The sequence below is a fragment of the Rutilus rutilus genome (genome assembly GCF_951802725.1).
Source record: "Rutilus rutilus genome assembly, chromosome: 17".
Lineage (NCBI taxonomy): Eukaryota > Metazoa > Chordata > Actinopteri > Cypriniformes > Leuciscidae > Rutilus > Rutilus rutilus.
In genome coordinates, this window is record NC_140230.1 from 22,510,476 (window position 1) to 22,538,447 (window position 27,972).

The 27,972-nt window shown below is 37.5% G+C and overlaps 1 protein-coding gene across 2 annotated transcripts; it reads right to left on the bottom strand.

Moving 5' to 3' along the window:
- Window positions 1-2,183: 2,183 nt before the first annotated feature.
- On the bottom strand, window positions 2,184-27,935 carry adam15 (ADAM metallopeptidase domain 15). Of its 2 annotated transcripts, XM_084385039.1 has the most exons (25): window positions 27,301-27,935; window positions 25,400-25,491; window positions 17,886-17,962; window positions 17,734-17,812; window positions 17,550-17,626; window positions 16,381-16,588; window positions 16,224-16,289; window positions 15,650-15,721; window positions 13,260-13,429; window positions 13,079-13,163; window positions 12,844-12,992; window positions 12,580-12,757; window positions 11,796-11,888; window positions 11,508-11,703; window positions 11,303-11,411; window positions 10,869-11,064; window positions 10,335-10,412; window positions 10,127-10,238; window positions 9,895-10,042; window positions 8,127-8,235; window positions 4,766-4,831; window positions 4,562-4,642; window positions 2,830-2,898; window positions 2,512-2,666; window positions 2,184-2,390 (listed from the first exon to the last, which is right to left on the bottom strand). In XM_084385039.1, the coding sequence occupies exons 1-25, from the start codon at window positions 27,473-27,475 to the stop codon at window positions 2,321-2,323; spliced, it is 2,910 nt and encodes a 969-aa protein (XP_084241165.1). In that variant the 5' UTR covers window positions 27,476-27,935; the 3' UTR covers window positions 2,184-2,320. The 2 variants fall into 2 exon arrangements, with proteins under 2 accessions (XP_084241165.1, XP_084241166.1); XM_084385040.1 differs by lacking the exons at window positions 2,830-2,898; window positions 4,562-4,642; window positions 4,766-4,831.
- Between the last annotated feature and the right edge of the window lie 37 nt (window positions 27,936-27,972).

Here is a 27,972-nt window from a genome sequence, read left to right on the forward strand (position 1 = left end):
GGCCATTAAGATGGATGTATGAGATTATCTTCAGAATTTGTCACGTTCTACGAATACGCTGTAGCCTGCTATAGGTCTCCAATTACGTTTTTAGTATTACAAGCACATTTTTGTTGTTGTTGTGAGATATACTTGTTTTATAAACTAAAATATAATATAAAATTACCCTAGCATCAACAGTAGCTAGTTTTAAACACATTTCATGTCTGTATAACCCCCTCCCCGTATAGGGATTTTGGCCTGTCCCACGTCAGACCTTCTCAAATTTTATCCAACAATTAAAGTCGTCACTATTTTGATGTGATGAATAATAATAATTTAGAAAAAAAATATGTTATTTATTGTTACTTATTTGAATGAAAAAAACAAAACATTTGTGTCCCAAAATCTTGTTACCAAATGGATTTCCTCATTACACAAAATTCATTTAATTTTATAAATTTGATCTAAAATTTTGTAATTAAACAATTTCACCTCCCTTGTCTGTCCATTTATTGAAAAAGAAGAAAAAACATTTTCTGTTTATTTATTTTATTATTATTTACATTTTCAAGCCATTGCTTTTGAAATAAATGATATGAAGATGGCTTTATTGGTTATTGCTGAGATGGGTCATGAGTTCACTTTGGTCACTCAAAGTAAAAAAAAAAAAAAAACCAAAATACAAACTAAAAGCTATTTTGCGTGGTTAGAAACCGGACTGAAACCGTCTGAGTGGTAATTTCAAATCCCTTTTTTGGTCAGATACAAGGAAGTTCATGCGAGTTGTATGTGTGAATATAGTACCACGTGTTCCAGTTACATAACATGCAATAAAACTCAATAGTGGCAAAGGTGACATTACTAAGCATAATTTGTCATGATTATTGTCCAGGTTTGATGCTTTTTACCATATCAGGTTGTCGTCACAACACAAAACTTGTGTTACTACCAAATGGCATATTGATATAGATTTACAAAACTTAATTCTTTCTTAAAAATGTTCTTTTCAAAATTAAATTCACAATGACCCTAAACACACTGAGGAGCATCAATACATTATCATCACAATAATTAACTTTATATGGCCCACACTCACCTAAAGCAACACCATAAAAGGATGTGCTGTCACATCTCTGAGATGTTATTTTACATCTTAATGTTGGTAGCTAGCAAACGTTCATACGGTCATAACCTCTGTGATGAAGCGGCATAAATAAAGGATGACAGTTCTGGATAAATACGGGAATTAAGACAATCAAATCGGCATTCAACTGTAAAAATAGATCCCATGTTTATTGCATTAAAAATACTGCATATTTCAAAATACACTTAAATATCTTCATATACCTTCTTCAGTGCTTTGATCGAAAAGGTGATCTTCATCTTCCAATCAGCCAGCTTTGTCCCTGCAGCAGCATTTACGGTCAAAATTTGCAATCTGAGTTGTCTTGATATCGATATATAAGACATTCTATTTATATATATATAAAGACTTTACAGAGACCATATGTGTGTTTGTGTCCAATGCTGATGTCTGTACTGAGACCAGCTGATGTTAAACGGAATGTAATACACCAGAGTTTTCAGCTCTAAATAAAAATGAAGAGTTCTGATTTTCAGTTTTGGTGTGAGTGTATTAGAACCATCCTTGATGAAATGTGTGGCAAATTAATTAGGCACTGAAGAGATTCTGTAGGAAAAGATCAGATCTTCTATAGGCAGGCAAATCGAGCATGCATACAGCATCTCAGAGAAAGAAATCAGGATTCCTTCCTCAAGGCATCATCTCGTCATATCCTATTTCCATGCATTGAATTGAGCATCTGAATCACAAAAGGAATGTACAGTATATCCACTTTGTTGTTTTTTTGTCTTCAGAGTTATAATATCCTTTCACCTTCATTGGAGTCTGTAATTCCTCCAATGGCCCAATGAGCCTCATAATGAGTTCGAAGATGAAGTTCTGATCCAGATGCAGAGCAACAGAGGTCTGTACAGATGTTAATGTTCACCCTGTAGAAGCAACTCCTCACTCATGGTCAGTGCAAATAGAATTGTGCAAATCTACGTCACCTAGTGTCCCGAATCTTTTTCTTAATCAGTGTTTTTGTCTTGTTTCCCAGTAAAATACCCTATTAATTAAATATAACAAAATTATTTATATTTAAATGTATATATATATATATTATCTTAATATTTATGCCATTTTTATTCTCAAATATATCTTGTTTTATAGAAACTCAGATATTATTTTTGGGAAAACCAGACAAAATACTGAGAAAAAAAGTCCAGAACTGCAGTCCAGAAATTTGCAGCCAGGCCGGTGTTTCCTTCCTGACTATACTGGGTGAGGAGCATGGGGTTTCCCGTGGTACTGCTGTCTCCGTAAAGGTGGATGAGGAGCAGGTCTGTACATATAAATAAGACTTTTATCAGATTACACTTTTTCCCAAAGACAATGTTTTACTCCATTGCCTGTTGAATGTTATTCATTTGCATGAAAATGAAAAAAGCATGAAGTCCTCTCACTTGGCAGGAGCAGCAGCTGACACAGGGTTACGCGAGTAAAATGACGAAGATGCAGCAGATCCTGAATGTCCCAGCAGTGGGGATGGAGGAGGGTGGGGTGAAGGATCCACAGGCAGTGGTTTCTTGGGAACCGGAGGTTTGGGAGGAACAGGGTTCTGAAACAGGACGAGGTGATACAGAGTCAGAATGGACTTTTGTCTTATAGGTTAAATTTGCAATTTATTATAGTTCAAAATGGCACTGCTCAGAGATAATTAGATACAAGAGCACATTAGTGTTGTTAATAGAGGGCTACACTTTACACGCCTGTGGTGATACCTGTCGGGTAGAGAGGACAGGGTCAGGAGGGAGGGGCTTGCTTGGTGCAGCCGGTCGCGTTCCTGTGGGCTAGACGTACAGTCGCAGATGCAGCCATGTGACAGAGAAAAGCAGGTGCTCAGTGAGACTAACTTGTTGTACAATTTTTCAAATCATTGGGAATCAAACTATTCCATCATGATTTCCCCTTGATCGCAAGAATAATTGATCTGAGACCGGACTGAATCACAGGCCATGCACTGTACAACTGATTCCTCTGATTCATTCCAGCAAGATGCTGCTCACATATTTCAGTTTTCACCTTGCAGAGAGACTGGGAGAGATAAAGCATATACAAACTCATAAATTTTGATGGGGGGAGGGAAGGGGGCCAAAGACCTCTTTACAGCACTATAATGTTTTGCCACTATCACCTATTCTTACATAATGCTAGTACACAATGCTTAGTATTTCTGCATAATGTACACACTGTAAAAAAAGTTCAATCAACTTGAATGTTTAAGTCATTTCAACTTAAATTACATTAAACTGACTTAAAAAAATTTGTTGAATCTTGTAAAAAAGTTTAAAATTGCTTAACTTATTTTGATGAGTTAAAGCAATGTAAAAACATATGTTGTCATAACTATTGATCATATCATTTTTTACAGTGCAGGGACTGACATTAACTTTTTTCTCAAAGATACTAGCCACTCAGAATTTTCACTGGCCTCAATTTTGACATCGATACAATGGGGAAAAACTATAGATATTACCTATAGAGAAAACCATATAGATATTTTTTATATTATCATCTCATAATTTGGCAGCAGGTTAATTAGGCTGCCGTCACTTTAAGACCTGATGTTCACTTAAAACATAACTGACTGTGTTTACGTGAATACTTGCCAAGACCAGCATTTAGAAATTATTTTGTGTGTATTTGACTGTTTAAGTGCAATAAGCAGCGCAAAAGGACTCAATTTAGTACTGAGAGGCGGCTTTACGGTATGTGCGCGCACTTTGGGTGGGAGCACAAAATCTGCCGGAATGAGCAAAATTATGTGTAATACGCACAACAATGCTGGGCACCAACAATATTCACCCGGAACAAAGGAAACGAGTGATTAAAGGGATGCGGGTTTTTGTGTCAACTTGCTGTCGGAGAGATGAGAGAGCGAGAAAGCGCAGCTGGTATCGTGTATCTATTCTACGGAAAATGGGTATTAGAAGTGATTCAGTTAAACAGGATGAATTACAAATGAATATTAATGTATCACATACAGTAAATTGTGTCTATTGTGATACTGTCTATTGTGGTTGTGAGAAAAATGTGGAAAAAAAATATATTTGTATAATTATTCTAAAGATATTAAGCATTAGCATTCAAGTCAACTGAACTCAATTTTATTACTAGAAATAGTACTAGGATTGTATGTTATGGTGAATTAGATGTTTTTTTCTTTATGGTGATAGTAAATATTTCCAGATTATATGCTCTCCCTCAGTCTGATCTCTACACACTCCATTCACTCCAGAGGAACCATCAGTCCATCCACATGCACAAAACACCGACATCTCACTGTTAAACCCAAATGACAGGGACACAAGTACAACTCCACATGCAAAACCACACAAAGACTTGGACCACGACTAGGAACATGGAGTGAGTTTCTAAAGGTAGACACTTTGGGTCAAGACAAAATAACAGACAGTTAAACATGGCAGCTACAGCAGCAAGTGCTCCCTCTACCTTGCACTGCATCTTGCTCTCTGAGGGGGCAGGGTCAGGAGGGAGGGGTTTGGTGGGAGGGGCGGGCCAATGCCCTGCCAACTGAAGAACCAGAAAGAGCAATAAAACAGTAATGGTTTGTATTTATAACACACCGCTACATCCACCAGATCAGCTCTATACGTCTCTATTCCTCACAAGCTTGGTGAGCACGATGAGATTTACCTGAGCGGGTTTAGAGACAGGATCAGGTGGAAGAGGTTTAGTTGGAGGAGCAGGCCTGTGCTGGACCTAACAAGACAAAAGTGTTGTGGAGGGGGTAGTAGAGAGGGAGTGAACATTTACAGTACATGCACGTTATAATAAGAAAAGTTGGTTAGCTGTTTTAGGCATAACAGTAAGCCAAGAAAAAATTGCCTGGTATTGTTACGATGGCAGCAGAAGCAAAGGAGACTGGAGCTTCAGTTAACTAGTTACTGTAAGATATTTTTGCAGTTTGAGTAGGAACAAAAGTTCATGCAGGGAAGGTTCGACGGAGGAGCAAAATATGTGTTACAAACAGTCACCAAAAGCATTTGGCCTTTGGTTTTACTGCATTTTTTGTCATTCATCAGATCTTTTTCAGTGGATCGATGAAAGAGTCAACCAGACCCCTTTTGGTAACCCTCAGTAGGTCTCACCCCTCAGTAGGTTTGCTTGACCTTTCAATGGTTCTCCTTAAAGGCACAATATGTAGGATTTTTGTAATAAAATATCCAAAAACCACTTGCACAGTGTGATATATTTTTATATCGTCATCATATCAGTGTAGATGTAGATGGACCAAAATAAAACCATTAAAATATCAAGTAAATAAGTATTGTGATACTTGGTGCCACAGTGACACTCTTGTCCCAAAAAGTATTGCTATACCACAATACTCAATATGTTGTCCCACGGTGAATAATTTTTCCTTGTTGCACCTACACAAAATTTGAGGGTTCCTCCACCTGCCAAATCCCACTTTAACCACTGTGTATATATACATAGAAGCCGCTAATGAGACATCTATGACACAGAATCTAGCACGCCGCTGTTGTGTCATTCAGTCATCATGCATCACGATTATTTATTGGCGAGTACAGAAAATCCCAAAAAAGTAAACATAGATCAAACGAGGCAAGCAGGCTTTGGGACAAATGGAGAAATAAAACAATGATCAATATCAGTGTGGCGTTTTCAAGATGGAGAGAGCTTCACGACAAACTTGGACATGACAGAGACTCCTCTCTCACGTGTGTTTTAATCAGGGGGGCAGGGTTTCATAAAATATTGAAGCTTCCCCGGGCGCCGCCATTGATTAGCGGACCATCACCTGCTGTTAGCATTCCATTGACTCCCATTCATTTTGGCGTCACTTTGACAGCAAATAACTTTACATCTGAGGCATTTAAAGACTCCATTTGTCCATTATTTATTTCTAAAGAAACACGAAAATGAATAAAAGGCTCCATTACCTTGTATCTTACGTTATGGCCCCGTAGATGCAGTTTTTGTAAAAATAGGCTAAGAGATTGCGTCATAACCACCCGACTCTCTGTCGCACAGTAGAGAAATTACCGTATGGACAGGAGGAGAAGCTCTCGCGCAATCGGGGGGACGTGGAGGCAAAATGACAAAGTAATTAATCAGAATACTTAGCAAAAGTTGCTCCTGCTCCTAGCTCACGGACACATCCTACTCACACTCTCCGTCTCTGCCAGTTTCGGAAGGGAATGATTCAGATTTCTCTTGGCACAGCTACTAGAAGACGGACGGGGTTGCTCACGTCACATCTACTTGGTCAAGCTCAGTTTGAGTCTGCGCAGTACGCTCGACCATCAGGAAGTGAGAGCTTCTAATTGACTTCACTTGTCTCCGTTGAAACCTATGGGGTCGCTGTGTCCAGTTTATATACTGTCTATGGTTTTAATAGACAGGTAAACAAATATATATTAATTATTGTACACATACAGTTATACTGCACTTTCTTTGTACGTCAGTAACACTTTTAATCAAGCCTGGTGACCAAGTCTATGGCAGTGAAATTAAAAACAGTATGTGTTGCACAAAAATATTTAGCCATTACTTGTACATACAATGTACTTTTAGTATGATTGTTCTAAACATGTAAAACTGCGCAGCATTAACCCACCAAATCATTTGACAAATAGTTACATATCAGTAACAGGCTAATATAGCATTACATTGCACGTTCCTTGCAGCTAATTCATTATTATGACATAAAATAGTGTGATCAAACGTACAGGTAATGCAAAAACTAATTCATTACCTCATCCGTGAACATGATTCGAGAATTCCATACATCTCTGGATGGGGAAAACAACATCTCCCATCGTTCCACTCTCCTTCATAGTGTCATCAAGCTTTGCCTTTGTTTTGAAAATGCGACATACGGCGGCGAAAACTTACATATTGTGCCTTTAATGTTTAAAGTTTAATGTTTATTGTGCCTGTTAATAATCTACCACAAGGGACCACTGCATACATTCTAGAGCTGGAACAAATCCAGAATTTTGGCTTTGATATAAAACTAGCTTTGTTATCTCAGCATTGATACTATATCTGTACCTGAGGCAACAATTAAACAGGCTTGGGCAACAGATGAAATAAGACAAGGGCTGTAAATATATTCATATAATAGATTTAATAATGACAAATATTATTTAACTTATATTCACTTATTTTACCAGTTCATTAGTTAAATATTTTGAGGTTTAAATCTTTTTGTTTTAAAGTGTTGAGTTCAACAATTTTGCTATTATTTCATTTGATTTATAGATAAATTACAGAATTTACACTTCCATAGAAAAGTTTGGTCAGTACTTTTATTCAGCAATGACGCATTCAATTGATTTCAGATTTCAATTTCAAAGTCTGTTCTTTTGAACTTTTTATTCAGAAAAAGTTTATTTAGTTTTACGCAGAAGAACTGTTTTCAACATTGATATTAACAAGAAATGTTTCTTGAGCACCAAATCATCATATTAGAATGATTTCTGAAGGATCATGTGACACTGAAGACTGGAGTAATGGCTGCTGAAAATTCAGATTTGCCATTACAGCCATAACTGACATTTTAAAATGTATTCAAATACAAAACAGTTACTTGAAATTGTAATTTAAATTGTAACTTTTTATTTACTGTATTTTTTATCATATAAATACAGCCTTTGTGAGCATAAAATACTACTTTCAAAACGATTTAAAAAATGACTGACACCAAACTTACAGTGGTAGTGTTTATCAAAATCTTCATCACACGGCACTAAATCATAATAATTTTTTTTAGGTACCACTGTATGTTTTTTGGTACCAGTACAACTATAATACATTTCATTGCGTGTGATCACCAGCTACCAGCAGCTTGCTCGGATATTATTTCCTCTCTGGACATAGTGACCCTCACTGGGGGCTAATTTCTCTACTTCTGACTCTCAGTAACCCTACACCACATTATAGGAGATCAATCTCCAGTAATTGTATCATCGAATGGGACAGATGCTCGGGAGCAGCACTGTTTTTCTGTAGAGCAGATTTACTGTACCTTGCTGATAGCCTGGGTGAGAGGGATGTCGCTCTGGGGGGGCCACTGGTACCTGAGCGGTTGCACCTGATCTCCATTTCGAGCATTTGCTAGCTCCATGGCAGGAGTTCTGTGAGGAAAATACAAGATATTCACAATATTACACACATTCATACATTTTTTTAGACACTCGATGAGAACATTGTTGGTGATAAATTTTATCTCACTATATAAATCTACTTCAAGTACACCAGTACTGTTGTGTAATAGGGAACTGGAGAACTGTGTGGGAAAGACAGCTAGCAGGGAGACACTTAACAATTGAGACTAAACAAACATTTTTTCTTCCAGCAACACGGACCTCTGGTGTGTTAAAGAAATTTAAGAAACTCTTCATTGTGACGATTTTCTGGAAGTCCCACAACACACAACCAGAGAGGAGCTTGTCAATGACAGCCAATGTTAAGCCAAGTTTTATATTCAGTTTTTCATTGCCATTCAAAGCCCTTGCTGGACAATGTTCAACTAATGTTTAACCAAGTATAGCTACGGCTAACAAACTGAAGCACAACATTCACAGATACCTCCAGTTTTCCTCCTTCACACAGTATTCAATATAGGACACCGAGACCGCACTGCATCATGGGTAAAACACAGTAAAACATTATCATTAATCATTTATCATATGATCTGTGATTCTTATGAAGGATCTTCTCTTTTATCTCATATTAACACTTCAGGTTGTCATTTCTGGCTGGCTGTTGTTTTTATGTCACCACACTATGCTGATAGAGGTGAGTTTATCGAATTACACAATGATGGTCTGATCATTTTTTTCCAAGGGTCAATGACAAATAAGTGTCCACAACAAAGAAAAGGAAAAATCTTTTTATAATCTAGTTTAAAACACCCAAATTGTTAGAAATGGACTAATTGTATGTATGTTGGATTCATTTGTTTTTATACAGTTTTTAATAAAAGTTTTAATATAATGACTTTTATGGTGTAACCATCAAGTAATATTAAAGGGGTCATGACATGGATTTTTTTTTGTATACAGTATGTTCCTTGACGTTCACTTATAATGTTAATAAAGTTTTCTGCACAAAAAACAAACAAACAAATTTACATGTGGAAAAATGGTTATTTTCAACCCTCATTCTGTAATGATCCGTTTTTAAGGGGCGGCTCCTTTAAGGCTTGTCAGTAAACGGCCACTGTTATGATTGGCTAAAGTCATTGCATAGGAAACAGTATCAATGTCCACTCGCTATTGCATGTGAGTATGTTTTTTGAAAACATTATATATATATATATAAGACCGTCATTTACAGACAAAGCATTATGAAATCTCTTATGGTTTGCAATGCAGCTGCTATCAGAACTTTAAACAAACGCTTCTTTGCAAACTCTCCATTACACTTTGCCTAATTTACAAAACTATCTGCAGGCAAATTCTCCTAACAAACATATAATCCTCAATCCACACAAATCCCACAATTTCCGGAGCTTATTTAAATAAATCCCTGTTTATAATGACTAGGATGTTTTAAGCTCTGTAACTTGCAGGATGATTTAATGGTAATGAGACCTCTTATATGTCAAAAGATCAAGACAAATTTGAAAATAAATTGAATTTTTAATGTACTATTTAATAAATTATTATAATTATTATATCTCATGATATTGACCCTCAATTAATCATTTCGGGCGTACACAGTAAAGTGAGATAAATTGCATCAATAATGTATGTCATCTCTCTGTCCCTGTGTCTTTTGATCAGTCTCACCGGCTCTGTCGGGTCTTGCTGAAGGGGGTGTGGCCGAGGTAAACAAGACCTCGTCGACAGCGGGGGAAGCGGAGTGCGACAAACAGCAGTGAGACCGGAAACACAAACAGGAAAATGACCAGAAGAGCCACCCGCGCAGGATCTGAATCTGTATACAGACAAAAATGAGGCTAAACACAAGCACGGCAATGTAATCAATGTAACGATGTGGTAGTGTGTGTGTGTATAGTACCTCTGGGCTCTCGAGCAGGGCCGCTGTCCACACTGCCTCCGCTTCCAGAGTATCTGCAGTCAGGGGGAGCCCAGCCCTCAGCACAGTGACAATTCTTATTACTGTTACACACCTACATATACAAAGACAAAATAGAGAAGGAAAAAGTGAAACTGCAAGTTTAAGTGACTCTTCCCTCTTTGTCTGCTCCTCCCCTCCCCCTTCTCACCCCATGGCCATTGCACTTCCTTCGACATTCTTCAACACCAAACATGGACACGTCCCTGCATCTTTGGTCCACACATGCCTGAGAATACAATGTTACAATAAATCAAACATTTGATAAATTACATTTTTAATCAATTTTAAAGAATTAAAAAATATATAATTTTACTAGGACATAAATAGATATCTATATATTATTTAATATTATCAAATATTATTACAATTTTAAATAATTGCTTGTATTTGAATATTTTTTTAAATGTAATTTATTTCTGTGATGGCAAAGGTGATTTTCCAGCAGCCATTACTCCAGTCTTCAGTGTCACAAAAGAACAGCGTTTATTTGAAACAGAATTTGTTTGCAACAATGTACAATTCTTTAGTTACTTTTAGATCCTTAATTAAAATGAATATATATAAATTGCTAGTGTAAGAAAATCAAAAAAAAAATATCCCATTGTTTAAATTTTTTTTTAAACCCACTAAATCTGTATTAAATGTATTAAATTAACAATCCTAGAAAGGTACACATTTTCACCTTGTTGGGCCCACAGGTCGTCCCCTGGGACACCATGGCTGGGTCAGAAACATCATCACCCAGATTAAAATAGGTCCCCCGGCAGGTAAAGTCACTCTGGTTCAGTATGACTGTAGTGGTCAGAATCTCAGCGTTGGAGCCCAGCAGGGGACGTTCACTTCCACCCTGACACTGGATCCTACCACAGTGCACATCCCTTAGCAAAATAGAGCACATTTTAAAACAAAGATTACAGCCATATCTTCATAAAATGCAATGTAATTAAACAACATTCCTGCAGAGTTTTTTTGCACAATTTGTTAGTAATTATGCTCATAAAATAAATGCAAAAAAGATTTCACAAACAGACTACTGGATACTAAACATTTTAGGAAACAATCATGATCATGTCTGTGCTTAAAAAAAAAAACTCAATCAAGGCTACAAGTCCTCACCCTTTCAAACAGGGGATGTAGGATCCGTTGGGCATCTGGCCACAGTTTCCGTACTTATTGCCCTGCTTGTTCACAGATGAGAAGCAGATAGGTGGAGCGTGGGTGGAGTCTTAGAGGGGCGGAGAGAACAGAGAACGAACCACAATAAATCTAGACACTAGTTGAGAATTATCAGAATCATCATTGTGGAGTGTGTGACACTCACTCGGTCCCCAGAGCATTTGGCACTGCTCGTCCAGACTGGCACACACGCCGCTGTAGCAGTAGGAGGAACCGTCCTTGCATGACTCCCCATTCTGCAGAAACACATTGGGAGGACAGTAGGGGGAAGTGCCGGTGCAGTACTCTGGCAAATCACACTCTCCCAACGGCCCCCGACACACCGACCCGGCCACGCGCAACTATGGGGAAAGAGATGATTGGGATGCAGTGAGAGAGTAGAATCAGCGGCACATGTCTAAGTGAGTAATTATTTATAAGCAAACTTACAAACCTTGCAGTTCTCACAGCAGATGCCATCAGAAGAGCACTGGGCCCCGGAAACCAGTTTACATGTGCTGGCATTGCAGCAAGGATCGTTGCATTCCTGAACAGACACAAATGGAAAGCAGATTACAGAGGTGAAGAGCATATTACAACATTTTATTGTTTCAAAATCCTATAAATTATAATCCTATAGATTAGGGCTGGGAATCATTTGAAATCTATTGATTTGATTTAATTCAAATCTTGGGGTCACTACTCTTGATTTTGGTATAATGTAGTAAAACTTCTCCGTTTTTTCCGCGTCTTTCATTTCTGGATGATAACGTGCGGTGGGAGTCTCAATATTTTTCTAAACTTATTAAATGCATTATCATCATCTTTTATGTAAAACTCTTACTGTACAATAAATTCGTACAGTTCTGCCATTTTTGCTCTGAAAACATTCAAAATTAGATTTTTGAGATTTGTGAATCGGTAGAAGATAGAATCGCGATTATTTAAACCCATCTGATGATTTATTATTTGTGCCTGTAATGTTTGCTGTCAGCTTAAAGAGCTTTTTTTACAATTATTTACTCAAACCTTTATGACTTTCTTTCTGCTCTGAAACAATAATGTCATATTTGTGTTCCACAGAAGAAAAAAAGACATGCAGGTTTGGAAAAATATAAAAGTAAGTAAATGTTCATTTTTAGATGAAATATTCCTTTAGGTTGTCACATGCACTTTGTCATAAGTCACCGGTAAATGAAGCAGAACCAGGAACCAATAGGCAGGAAGCGGTTTCTTACATCCAGCAGGCCGCAGTCACACTCCTCTCCTTTCTCCACATACAGGTTCCCGCAGCGCGGACCTCCCAGAAGGCTCTCTGGCTGAGGCACATTAAACAGACACATACCGCCACCGTGCAGTAGACTGAGAGAGAGATCCCGTTCGCTGCAGCTGCTAAAGAGCTGACCGGGCATAAACCTGCACATGGGAGCATTTATTTCATACTGCATGATTTATCACTAGCGATATAATATAAAATCACAGACACACATTTTTTCACTCACCCAGTGGAGGGCTCCATGATGCAGCCCCCAAGCCGAGGCTCGTTCTGGCACTGGCAGCGCCTGTCGGCCGTATCGTGACTCATACCCAGGTTGTGACCCAACTCATGAGCCACCGTTGATGCCACACCTAACACACTCACAAGGTGATCCTACAGTACAGGAAACACAGGTGAATACTAGAACAAGATCTAACTTATTGCATAAAGACCAACATTAAATGAACGACTTCTCTCACCACATTCACTCCTCCTGACCGATCCTTTGAGCACATGGAGGACTGAGACGCCATGCCGACTGTCGTCCCATCAAATGGCTCACCCCTGACATATATAAGCACATATCACAATTCTGAATTATTTCCTTGTCTATTAATACCCGTTCATACTGTGCACATATTTCTGGGAATCTCGACCTACATGATCAGCTGTGCATTGTCATGCCGCAGTCGTGGTAGTAGCTCCCTGGTCCTCCAATCCAGGAAGCGGTTTAGAGTTTCAGTGGGACTTTTATCCACTTGAATCTTGTCCTGGTCACTCCAGATCTCCAAACCCAGCAGAGCCACACGTACATTCAGCGGCCTGTAGAACTGAGACAGAGGGCCAGGCAGAGATTTAGACAGAGGCTAAGGCTATATAAGCAGTCGGCCTGCCTGTTTTGGTGGGCTGGAATGCCATTTGTGTGTGCTCAGACATGAACCAATGTCTGAACCATGAATCAATGGGTTTTCTCCCATTCACATCAGTAACTGACGCAATGCGAAGTGAACCTTATCTAAAGGGAATTGTTTTCTTCAATTGAAATAATGCTGAAATAAAATAAAATATTAATATCAGATGAAAAACGTTGCTTTGGCAACTAAAAAAAACTTTAAGTGTAAGTACTAAAATGACTAAAACTTAATAATTAAATTAAAGCTAAAATAAAGTTAAAACAATAAATTAAAGGTAAATATAACTAAACTAAAAATAATAAAAATGACAAAAGCACAATGAGATAAACATTTTTTTAATTACAATTAAAACTCAAAATATAAAATATAAAATTAAAGGTTAATTCAAAATATGAATAACTTCTAATAGGTAACCCCTTAAGCCCTGAAGGCATTTTTAGAGTTGTGTTTTTTTGTGTGTGACATAGGTAAAATTAAAGACTCATAACTCCAAAACCTTAGCAAGGAGAGTCAAAAGGTAGGACTCGTTTTAAAAACACTTTATAAAAAAGAAATTACATGACATTTGGACATTCTCATGCTAAGAAACTACAAAATATATACATAAAGTAATCAAAAGTTACAGCATTTAGAACCAAGACAGCCTTTTTGTTTAGCCCTTGAAGCCCCCTAATAAGCTTCTTTTTTTATTATTGTTTCTCCATGAGGAATATTTTGTGATTAACACAATGGATTATGTTGATTTTGGGCTCATTATAATTGTAAGAATCTGCTGTAAATAATGCTGTGCGATCTGTGCATGTTTCATGAGCTGTATGATTTTTGGACACATTGCAGTACATAGTACAAAAAAGTATTTCATACATTGAGTATGTATTAGTATTTCTATTTATCAGCTAATAACTCAGCACTGCTTAGGAGTTAATCAAATTGGCTACATTCATTGTAAAGTTCAGACTCTAAGATTTCAAATGACACCTATTTTGTGTTGATCAAGGTAGTAGTTTTGGAAAAATATGATTATTCATTTTTTCGTAGCTAGGTGGCGCCCGTGGACGGTACACTCCGTTTTAGAGAGACTACTCAGCACCTGTTAAGAGTTGATCAAAAATGGTTAGATGCATTGAAGCTTAGTTTCTAAACCTGGGTAAGGTTTAAGGGGTTAATAAATAATACTAAAGTAACACTGTTATAGTGAAATTCGAAAAGACCACTAGTGGAAATCCTTCTATTTAGCATTTTTCTAATTACATTTTTTCTCAATATAAATACTTTATGAGCAGGACTCAAGCTGGACTCCACAAGCTTGTGTAAAAGCTGAGGATCATGTTCTCCAGTATCATTTGAGAATTGAAGTGCTTTATTGGAAGCAGGCACATTTAACGTCTGTACAAAGAGTCACGTGATCAATGTCAACAAATTTGCTTACTCAATTAGTGATTTAGTGATCTAGATCTGAAACATTTCTTATTCACCTTATATCATAAACATTTTTTTAAAATTCTAAAACTTTCTGAATGTATTGGAAATTGGTGTTTATGTAATATGTTATGTAATGTAATTAATGTAATGTAATGTATTGGTGTTTATTTCCAGGTTTACAACGCAGTGTACTGCTCTGAATGCATTCTTTGATATTTACACTACTGTTCAAAAGTTTAGGGTCAGTATGATTTTTTTTACAGCAAAATTAATACTTTCATTCAGCAAAGGAATATTAAATTGATCAAAAGTGACAGTAAAAAAATTATATTCTTATAATGTTACAAAACATTTCAATTTCAAATAGTTAGTTCACTTTCTATTCATTAACGAATGATAATATTAAGCAGCACAACTGGTTTCATCATTTGATAAGACATTCTTGAGCACTAAATCAGCATATTATAATGATTTCTGATGGATCATGTGACACTGAAGACTGGAGTAATGGCTGATGAAAATTCAGCTTTTAATTATTATTTTTTTATTCAACAAAATTACCGTTGTATTTTTATTTATTTTTTAAATCAAATGAATGTACAGTAGCCTTGGTGAGCATTAGAGACTTCTTTCAAAAACATAAAAAGATATTACCCAACACAAACATCTGAATGCCAGAGTACATATATAATACATAATTAGATTTAAACTCACCCAGTCTACTTGGTTTGCCACATCCAACATGCGGTAAATCATGGTTTTATTATTCTTGTGATAATTCATATACTGTGAGGAAGACACAGAAAAAGAATAGAAACAGATTCAAAACTGAAGTCTTCAATATTCAGATATATGAAAGGTAACCAATTAAGAGTAGATGTGATGCAGTATATTCACCAGTAGAGGGCGTAAGTGTCTTATGACTGTGTGTGTGTGTGTGTGTGTGTGTGTACCTGTTTTTCTATCGCAGTGGGGACTTCAACCTGAATGCACACAAGACTCATGGGGACTCGTGTCACAGTGGGGACCTAAATTGAGGTCCCCATGGGTAAACAAGCTTATAAATCATACAAAATGATTTTTTGGGGGAAATGCAGAAAGTTTTCTGTGATGGGTAGGTTTAGGGGTAGGGTTAGTGTAAGGAGATAGAATATACAGTTTGTACAGTATAAAAACCATTAAGTCTATGGAGAGTCCCCACAAAGATAGTGAACCAGACGTGTGTGTGTGTGTGTGTGTGTGTGTCTGTGTGTGTGTGTGTGCAAAAGAGATTCCTCTACTCTCTTACCTCCTTATGATCCGCCACCAACACCAGCTCAATATATTTGGTCTCTGAAAGAATGTCTCTCTTACTCTGTCACGCAAATGCAGAAATGGATCATGAGAACAATCAGATAAATATGCATACCTATAAATACACATATGCACACAGCTCACATGCTCACCCTGTGTGTGTGTGGGATGATCTGAATGGGAGGAATAGAGGTGTGTGACAGTCCACAGTCTCTAGACTCAGATGTTTGCGAGTTTGTCGGGTAGATCACGTGTAGTAGCATTCCTTCCTTTTCTCCACTCCCTTCCTCATCTTTTCCATGCTCTTCTTCCTCAGGATGTAGCTCAAAGCTCAGTGTGGCGTTAATGACTATCACTCCCCTGTGGAGAGAAAAAGAAGTGTCATTATACTGACTAACACAGACTGAACATGATGCTCATACACACTTTTGATACAAACATATGATAAATGTATACTCAAATTAGATGTATGGGCTATAAATGCATTGCAGTTCAATAAATAAAAATAAATAAATGATGCATTAAATTGACCAGAAGTCACAGTAAAACTTAAAATTGCCACAAAAGATTTCTATTTAAAATAAATGTTGTTTTTACTGAACTTTCTTCATCAAAGGATCCTTTTTAAAAACATATCACCGGATTTACATAAATATTAAGCAGCACAACTGTTTTCAATATTGATAATAATAAGAAATGTTTCTTGAGCAGCAAATCAGCATATTAGAATGATTTCTGCTGGATCATGTGACACTGAAGACTGGAGTAATGATGCTGAAAATTCAGCTTTGCATCACAGGAATAAATTACACTTCAAAATGTACTAAAATCGAAAACATTTATTTGGAATTGTAGTAATATTTCCCAATATTAGGCTACTATTTTACTGTATATCACAGTAATGCAGCCCTTTAAAAAAAAAAAATTCTTACCGACCACAAACTTTTGAACAGTAGCGTATGTGGTCAATTTGGTCATTAATATGATACTAATAATAACATCACAAAACTGATCTCAAACCCATAAACAATCTGTACTAATAATTCTGGTTAAGGTCAACAGTCAATGATAATCTGTTAAAATATACAGATTCCCTTCTCATATTTCCCCCATTGCTTTCACACTCTCTTTCATGCTCCTTCTGGCAAACTAACAACCCCATGACCTCTGAAATATAAGCTGGTCTTACAGTTTACTAATAAATTAAGCCACAGCATTGTTTAAAGTTTAGCAATGACCATAATTCAGTAGAATCTCTCAAAGGAAGTGGTCAGTGAGGTATTTGACTGCAAAAGTAAAAAAAAAGTAAAGCAAATATTACCGTAACCCAGAGCAGGAGCTGAGAGCCACGCGGGACTGAGGGAAACCTTGCACTGAACCGTGATAGTAGCAATGTGTCTGACAAAGGAACGGATAAAATGTACATTTAGTTGCTTCAATAAGAGTAACATTGCAAAAGGCGCAATGAAATAACCATGTGCATGTGTATGAAGGACTCCACTTACCACTAGGCTCTCCTTCATGGATACCCCAGTTCCATTTGGCAGATAGTAGAACACATTAGGCGGCTTTGGCAAAAGATCTCTGCAAAAAAATGTCCATATATTATGATTTTATCTTCATTAGCTGCTAATTAGACTCGCAGGAAATTACTTACTGGTTTTTTTCCAGGTCCAGCATATACAAGCTGCTTCCCACTTGTAAACCACACTGCAATCTGTCAGGGTGACCATTCTGGAGAGAGAAAGAGAGAGAGATTTCATGTTATAAAGAGATTATCTGAATAGTGTATTTGTTAGATATATAACAAACTCATGAGCCTATTTATGAGTCCTACTGCTCCACCTCAGCAAATGTTACAAACAAATGTCTTTATTCAGATCAGTCCAGATAAGATCATGTTTTCTTTGTGAAGGAAAACACATTTTATGTTAAACCTGCAGAACATCAGTATTTTTATTTATTTCTATAAATGTTTTGGCCCCTAAATCAGAAAGGCAAGTATCCCTTCTTTGAAAAAACGATTATTAATTACATATTAATAGTTAATACAAATCATCATACTTAATTATGTAATTGCATTATTTATTCTGAGTGGACAAATGGACATACAAGTAGCACATACATTCTGCTATGAAAATTATTGATCTAAAATGATATAATCTGTTTTATAGGTTTAACAATGTAACGTCTTCCCAAGTATCCATACACACGCTGGTTTGGAATCACTGCATCAGCACATGACCAGAAGAAAAGATGGGTTCTCTGAGAGGACAAAATAGCTTCATTTTAGAGGGTGAACTGGGCTATAAACAGACTTCCCCCTCCTCCAGACTTTTTCTGTGCCTTTCTCTCATCTCACTTCCTATTCTAAGCACCTTTTCCTGCCATTCTATCACATCCCCTTGGCTCGCACACAGATTCAGCAGCCAGATGAAAAAGTGAAACGCCACTCAGCTTCCTGTTATACCTCTGCTACCGTTTCCTGCTTTTCTCCAATGTGCTAATGGGAACAGCTTACTTTATTGACCACTCCTTCTCTCAGCCAATAAAATCAGGTCTATCTGACCATTCAGAACAGGTTTAACTGGCTGCTCTCTTTCCCTGCCAGTCAAAGCAAGTCGGGCATCTCTCATAGCAAACTCACATCTGTTCGCTCTATTTTTCTGGAAGTCCAAGTCTTAATTCTCAAAAGCATGCAGAGCAACCATGCAGTCCAATTTAAGAAACAAATAACTCCCTTTTAATAAAAAAAAGCAATTGAACTGGACTCTAACATCTGTTTATGCAATGTACCAAGTTAGAAGGCTTTCTGTAATAATTAGCTGATAATTTCTTTCATATATAAAATAAATATGCACATTATAGGCTTAAATACTCAAATGAATCAGAATCGAAATGGTAATTGAATAGAGAGCTTGTGATGTTGACACGAGCTTGTGATGCTTGTGAGCTTGTGATAAATTAGGCATGTGCATAAATGTAGGCACCCTTGTCATTTTATTGATTTCAATACCTTTAGCATTAATTATTAGAACTCAAAATTGGTTTGGTAACCTCAGTGACCCTTGACCTCCATACACAGGTGAATCCAATCCTGAGAAAGGGTATTTAAGGAGGCCAATTGTAAGTATTTCTCCTCTTTGCATCTTCTCTGAAGAGTGGCAACATGGGAGCCTCAAAACAACTCTCAGATGACCTGAAAACAAAGATTGTTCAACATCATGGTTTAGGGGAAGGATACAAAAAGCTGTCTCAGAGATTTAAGCTCTCAGTTTCAACTGTGAGGAACATTGTGAGGAATTGGAAGACCAGAGGCACAGTTCTAGTTAAGGCCCCAAGAAAAATCTCAGATAAGCAGAGGCGCAGGATGGTGAGAACAGTCACAGTCAACCCACAGACCAGCTCCAAAGACCTACAACATCATCTTGCTGCAGATGGTGTCACTGTGCATCGTTCAACTATTCAGCGCACTTTACACAAGGAGATGCTGTATGGACGAGTAATGCGGAAAAAGCCTCTTTTCTGCACATGCCACAAACGGTGTCGCTTGAGGTATGCTAAAGCACATTTGGACAAGCCAGCTTCATTTTGGAATAAGGTGCTGTGGACTGATGAAACTAAAATAGAGTTATTTGGGCAAAACAAGGGGTGTTATGCATGGCGGAAAAAGAACACAGCATTCCAAGAAAAACACTTGCTACCTACAGTAGAATTTGGTGGCGGTTCCATCATGCTGTGGGGCTGTGTGGCCAGTGCAGGGACTGGGAATCTTGTTAAAGTTGAGGGTCGCATGGATTTCACTCAATATCAGCAGATTCTGGAGAACACTGTTTGTCAGAACAGTGACAAAGTTGAAGTTGCGCCGGGGCTGGATCTTTCAACAAGACAACGACCCTAAACACTGCTCAAATTCTACTAAGGCATTCATGCAGAGGAACAAGTACAACGTTCTGGAACGGCCATCTCAGTCCCCAGACCTGAATATTATTGAAAATGTGTGGTGTGATTTAAAGCGGGCTGTCCATGCTCGGAAACCATCAAACCTGACTGAACTGGAGATGTTTTGTAAAGAAGAATGGTCCAAAATACCTTCCGCCAGAATCCAGACTCTAATTGGAAGCTATAGAAAGCGTTTAGAGGCTGTTATTTATGCAAAATATTGAGTTAATTATTCTTTTGTGGTGCCTAAATTTATGCACATGCCTAATTTAATTTAAATAATTCTTGCACACTTTCCATAAATCATATAAACTTTATTTCACTTCTTAAATATCACTGTGTTTGTCTCCTATATGATATATTTAACTGAAATTTCTTATCCAGACAACCAATGATTTATAAAGGAAAATCATGAAAATGTACAGGGGTGCCCAAACTTTTCCATACTACTGTATTATTGCAGTGAGCTTATTATATTGATGTAAACTGACATTAAGTTACTGTTGGCAAGTATTTGGCTGCATCACCTACAAGCCTAAAACAATGCCGGTTGGTGTTCGGTTACTAGTTAACGTTCATTTCCGTCTACATGTGATGTCAGCTGAGAAGCTGCAGAGGTGGAGCAAGTTATTATATTTTGATGAAAGGTTAAGACGACAGACTTTTTCTTATATAACATGGACTAAGGAATTATGCACAAAAAGACCAGGAATGTGTATTAAATAAGTCAATTGCGATAGTTTTGATTTCCTGTCTCAAGTACGAGACAGTTTTGTCAAATCCTGCATAATCATAAGATAAAATGTGAAACCTCTTAAAGCTCTCTCAGATCTCATCCAACCTCTTAAAAAAAAAACCCTTTAACCGCTTTACCCCTACTGTGGAGTTTGGTTCATCAAAAGGTCTTGAGACTGACATCACAAGAGCATCACTCTTTTTCCCAAATCTAGTCATTTACCAAGCTGCACAACACACCCATACATACACACACTTTCTTCCAGGATCGAACCTCTGGGCTATTCACAAAAACCGAAGCCCACATTCAACCATCAGATACTGTTCCAGCATTGTTCAGGTTTCCTTCATAACCACAGACGTCTATTGTAGGCTATATGTTTATTACTATCAGATGGTTCTGGCGAGCGCTTTCACTATGAACTCCTGGGAACAGACTGCAATTCACTGGGAATGGGTGGATCGCTTGTCTCTGAACAACCATGGGCAAGTCAAACTAGTGTCTGAGGCAAAGATGAAAAAGAGTGCATGGTCGCTGCCAGGACCCACAAAACTGGTAGGCATTTTGATTTTTTCAGGGAGACATTGTTTATTTACATTGACAAATTATTTATATAAAGATATAATGCATTGCAATGTACATTATGAAAAGCCTACCTTTATAATGCATTATGCATAAAGGCTTCAAGTAGTGTTCCAGAATATTTGACTCGGAATTATTGTTATGATGTACTCTCCTTTATGTCATTCCAATCTCGTGTCCTTTCTTTACTAAAACTAATTAGATATTTAGTCTGTAGACCCTTTTCCATACAATTACAATGAATGAGAAGTCAGGTTTTCAAGCTTAAAAAAAAGACATATTAAGTCTTTTGAAGTCATTGTGTGAGGAACATGAAAAACTTGTTTCTGAAAATCTTGATATGAAGATTTCAGATGCAAAAGCCTCCAAGCGTCATTTGAAATTTTCTTCTAGAATGATCATTTTTATCAAGCTCATATATTTAAGTTCAGTAATTTCACTAAAATGGCAATGAAGATTACCTATTAATTGTCATTTAAGTGAAATTATTGAACTTAAATATACAAGCTTGATAAAAATTATCATCCTAGAAGAAGATTTCAGATGGCACTTAGATAGGGTGACCATACGTCCTGTTTAACCAGGACATATCTGGCCAGGATTTCGAGATCGCCCAAAATGCCCGGGATTCGTCTTTTGCTTTCTACAGTCACCATTCATTATGTTTACATTATTACGTTATTTGACACTGACACGTACGTGCCAGCTTTGCAGGTCATGCATTCTGATTCACACGGATCCCGATCGAGACGAAAACACAGGAATTTTCTTAGCAATGCTTACACGCACATCAACCGATCACTTGTTTAGCGTTCATGTAAACACTACATTCAGATTAACCAATCGGAATTAATTCAGTACTACTGAATCAAAAGGTGTACATGTAAACAAAATGAATGGCGACGAGAAAGCAAAAGCCGAATCGCGGATATTTTGGGCGATCTCGAAATCCCGGCCGGACATGACCTGGAATATGGTCACCCTAACTTAGAGGCTTTTGCATCTGAACTCTTCATATCTGCCCTAGCTCTTTCTGATATGTTCATGAGAAAAGACTAATTTGTGAGTCAAATATTTTAATAAAACCAGTATGAATGATCTGTTTACTGATCTAGATATACAAAAGGCTTGGAAAATACAATTTCAGGACCACTTTTTTGATACTGTTATGGTGCTTTTTGAAGCTTTAAACCATCCGTCCTCTTCAAGACTAATTGCATTAAATGAGCCCTTTGTGTTCTCCAGAAGAAACAAAATCACAGTAAATCATTACAGAATTTTCTTCTTTCTTTTTGGTGAACTATCCCTTTAACCACTCCATCCCTGAATACCCATATCTGCTTCTCTCTTTCCCCTCTTTTTCTCTCTCTGCCTCAGCCAATCTGTTCTCCTGTTTCCTCTTTTTCCCTCTATTCTGTTATTGCCTTCTGCTCTGGCCTCTCTTATAAGCGTCTCTTTCTGTCTGAGGTAATGTCCCTGAGCACATGCAGTATGCAGCGCGATGACCTCAGCAGCAGATGAATGCTGGGTGGGGTACTTTTACTGAGGCTAGCTGAGGGTGGAGAAAAAAAGAGTGCGTAAGGGAAGGGGAGAAAGGGTGGAGGATGAGGATTGTGCCAGATATCACTGTTTGCATGTGCCTTAACTGCTCATATGGTTATTATTATTATTAATTTCTAGATGTTTCTAAAATTATTCTAATGATAAGTTTGTTAATTTCATTGATTTATCCTTTATTTTTTGCACAATTCCACTGACAAACTGTTTAATGTATATCTTTAACTACAGCATTAGTTCTTGGTTCATGGAGTCGCACATGATAACATGAAAGATGTGCGGTTGAGTAAGCGAGTCAGATTAATTATGAAACGGATACAGCTGATTTGTAAGTGTTGGTGATTTGCTAAAAAGAACCGGCTCATAAGAGGCTCATCATTCTCATAAGAATTCACTGGTCATGCTGTATATTTTTGACTCTCTGAAACGTAACGACTCACAGAGGCGGACTTACCATTAGGCAATGGTAGGCACCGCCTTGGGCCTTCGAAAGCCAAGGGACCCCCTAAAAATGCTTTTTTGTATATGAGATGAGAGTTTAGCACGGATGCATAAGCGGTTTATCATCACAACAATCGTCTGCTTGTAGCAAATTCAAATATTATGCATCTGAAGCAATAACTAAATATTGAAAATTATGATATGGCAAGTCTAAGCCACACCCCACCGCTCAGACAGTTCCATGTGTGATTTCACCATAGCCTACTCTTGCTATTTCAGGGTCTAAAACAAGAATAAAAGCAATAATAACATGTACATGAAAAATGTAGAAAAATTGGACACAACTATGGGACACTGTCGTGCAGCAGGAAGCATCACAACAGAGAAAGGAACCTCAAGGATGATCCAGGTAATTGCCCCATTTCTATATTTTGCCTGGGGCCCCCAAATCACTAAATTCACCCCTGCTGACTCATAAGGGTTTTTCACACAGTAATTGGCCTTTACTTATCACACCAGTATGTTTCTGACTTTCTAAAAGGGCTGAAAGAAAGGGTTCATTAAAGTAATTTGCTCGAGAATCAGTCTTCACTGGTAGCAATGTATGTTTCACACTACAAAGTAGTGGCGAGAACACTTTCAGATTCACTTTCAATCATTTTGTATCAGTACATTTTTAATTGAACCTGGTCCCTAACCTTAGTAACCACCATTTTTTCATTGTGTGTGAATGTAAATAAAGCTGTGTGGCATATGACTACATGTTAAACTGCATTCAAATGTGAGTAGAATGTATTAGAGATAGAATAGCACTCAAACAATAGTGACCCTAGACCAAAAAACCAGTCACATGGGTCAATTTTTTGCAATTGAGATGTATACATCACAATAAATAAGCGTTCCATTGATGTATGGTTTGTTAGGATAGGACGATATTTGGCCGAGATACAATTATTTAAAAATCTGGAATCTGAGGGTGCAAAAAAAAATCAAAACATTTAAAGTTGACCATCTATGTTCGAGATTGTGCTGCATTCACTCACAAAAATAAATGTTTATACATTTACGGTAGGAAATTTACAAAATATCTTCATGGAACATGATCTTTACTTAATATCCGAATGATTTTTGGCATAAAAGAAAAATCGATCATTTTGACCCATACTGTTGGCTATTGCCACAAATATACCCGTGCGACTTGTGACTGGTTTTGTGATCCAGGGTCAAATATATCACCGTATAAAAACTCTTTCTAACTGCTGTACTGATTTAGATGAGCTCCAGTTAGTGGGTGGTGGATGGTTTGAGGACACCGATTATAATCAACAGACTGTATTCATAAAAATGCACACACACCCAAGCCATCACCCGCCTTTCCTCTTGATGGGAAAACATGCTAAAAACAGACCATCGTTGCCTCGGTTTCTGCGATTCAGCCAGGCACAGAGGAGCTGCTTTACTGTGCATGACAAAATAAATGAATCAGCTTGTAACCCAGGGATCATTTGTTATATCACACTGTTGAGAGAAGTGACAAAGAGAATAAAAATTATGAGAGAGCGAATGAGTAATTAAAGGTTAGGAGAGGGGGATGGGTTTGGTGTCCATATCTGTCCTGGAGGATGAATGTAGGTGTGTTGACACATTCAGTTGGACACTTCCTGACATAAAGTATGATCTGAGAGGAGAGGAACTAGAGGCAACATTATGGGGAAGGACATTTCCTGTGCAGCTGAGAGCAACTGAAGTCATGTCCTGCTGAATTCCCCCACTCCTCAGTCCACACACACACACACGCTTTATTACCAGTTCCAGTAACAAGGAATGTTATCCACACAGGCATGAATTATGATGTGATGTTAGTCAATTTAACATGTGTGATTAATTATTAATTAGACGGAGCAAAAACCTACCTGTAAGACTTCACTCAGGCTTCTCCTAACTCCATCCACCACAGCAAATGGCCTTGTCTTCACTAGAGGCTTTAGCTCTCTCTGACTTGTGACTGTAGAAAGAGATAAACTTTAGTTCATAAACTTCCTATTTTCCTATGAAACGTCACCCACATGTGCAACATTTTTTACATTTTCCTGGTTAATTTAAAGCGCTTTACGCATCTCTTAAGTATTTAGTATATAATGTTTTATTGTTCATCAGTTAGAAAAAGATTGTTCTGAAAGTGATTCCAACCATATTGTTCGTTTGTTATTACCATTATCATTACCATTCTCACAGCATTAGAATGATTATTAAAACTTAGTTATAGTCTATAACTATTCATCCTTTACAAAAGAAATCTGATTTTATTTATATTTATTGTGATAGCTTAAAAATGATATGATCAATTAGTTATGACAACAAATGTTTTACATTGCTTTAACTCATCAAAATAATTTAAGCAATTTTCAACTCTATGTTATACAAGATTCAACTAATTTCAGTTTAATTATGTAAATTGATTGTTGATTGTTGACATCCAAGTTGATTGTAGTTGATTGTTGACAATTTCAAAAGCTTGTTTCCCCTGCAAATTAATTTCATATTGTTTACTGAAAATTTGTCAAAATGACAGGTGGTTCAGTTTGTTAAACAGAGAAAAGTGTTTTGATTTTTGTCAATGCAACACAAATACTTGGGTAATTACTGGTTATTCATTTGGCTAACATTGCCAAAAAAAAAAAAAAAAAAAAATTCAGACCAGTAATATTGTTCCATCTGTCTTTCAGTCGTGTAACAATCCACCATTTTATTTTTATTCTTTTGCAAAGAATTAAAGTTGTGTTGATGAGATTTTTGTGGTGTTTTTTTTGTGTGTTATAATCAGATTCAGAACAGTTTTCCTCAAATGCGCAGGTTTCCTAAAAGGAACACACTATGAGCGAGTAAAAGAGTGAGCTGTGTTTTGAGGGCAGCTGTTGTTTAGTCCGTGACTGACAGCTGTGCTGGAACACACATTTACAGCACTGGTTTGCATGGCCTCTAAACTCCATCAGAAGCATACGGTCTATCTGCCTCAGAAAACTACGAGCCAAAAATGACCAAACTTGCTGAGACAACATAGTTCTAGGATTCTCAACAAACTGTTCAAATGATTTGGAAACAAGTCAGAATTGGAAATCCTGACGAGAATGAGCAAGTATTTTGGATGTGAATGGCTTTTATAGAATGAGCTTCCTCTCCAGCAGCCCAGATTGAAGTTTGCAATTGTTTTCAAAAATCAACAGTCCTACATTATACTCTAAACAGTTTACAAACATTGAGTCTGTGATTAGGTGGGTACATGACAGTCTTCTGAGCAGGCTCTTAAATAACAGAGCCTGTGACTTATCTAGACTAACTAAAATAGCTGAGCTGTCCTCTGTGTTTCTCTAGACTGTGATGGGTCAAACACTAGAGCATGGCACTAACAACACCAAAGTCATGCGCTGAATCCCATAAAATGGAATGCAAACCACATATAAGCGTCTATAGTATGCATAAATGTAAATCTTTCTTTCTTAATGTTTCTTCACCCTCTGTACTTTTTAACAATAGTGAATAAACTGAAAGCCTGTAGAGTATAGCCTGCTAAGATCAGTGTGAAGAATATTAATCATTTAAAGATCCTTTTGTGTAGATATGTTTGATCAATTCTAAATTTAACACATTGGACACATTGTAATGATGACACACTCAGTGTGCAATACAATCATAGAATAGAGCGCTATCTGTGCATCACAAAAACCTCTAAATTAACTATTAACTGCTTGGACGCAATTTTTGATGCAACACATTTCTTCAGTGCAATATTTAAAGCGGAGTAGCTATTCCATACCACTGTGAGAGGAGTGAGTTATCCGCGTGTCCTGCTGCAGTGTGAAACTGCTGTCATCCCTGTTTAGGGTCAGAGTGAGGGACCCCCTAAACATCATGAAAGGGGTGCCTTCAAACAGAAGAAGAGTGACGAGAGTTCGCCAAAAACATCTAAACAACTGATGGTGGTGCTTCATGGTCCAGTGACGCACTGATTGGTCTCTTCTTTGAATTCAAGAGGAGTAGCGGATCGAGACAGTTCTTAAAAACAGCACGCTAATCACGTTAAGACGGCCAGCAGCCAGAGGATCCGTCACACGTGAACGAGCACCTGGCCATTCACCTGCTGGACGCCGAACTGCAGTCCGTTCTCAAAGCGTGTTCCCGGCCCAGTGTGGGTTCTGTCAGGGGCAGGCGAAATCCTGCTGAAAACATCAGTTCTGTCCTAGCAATAATAATGGCTTCTCTATTTTGCTCGTTTAGTTTTGAGATCAGCGGAATCGTCCGTAACCGTGCAGAATAAGCTTTCTCTATGAGAAGGATCGCATTGTGCGCAGACCGTCCGCTTGCCCGCCCGTGATAAACTGAGGCAGTATAATCGCATTTCTCAGTGTGACCAACCAGATAGGATTTCCTCAGTCACGTTAACTCTTTGCTGTCCGGGCAGGGTGATTATACGCATAGGTTCTTCAAC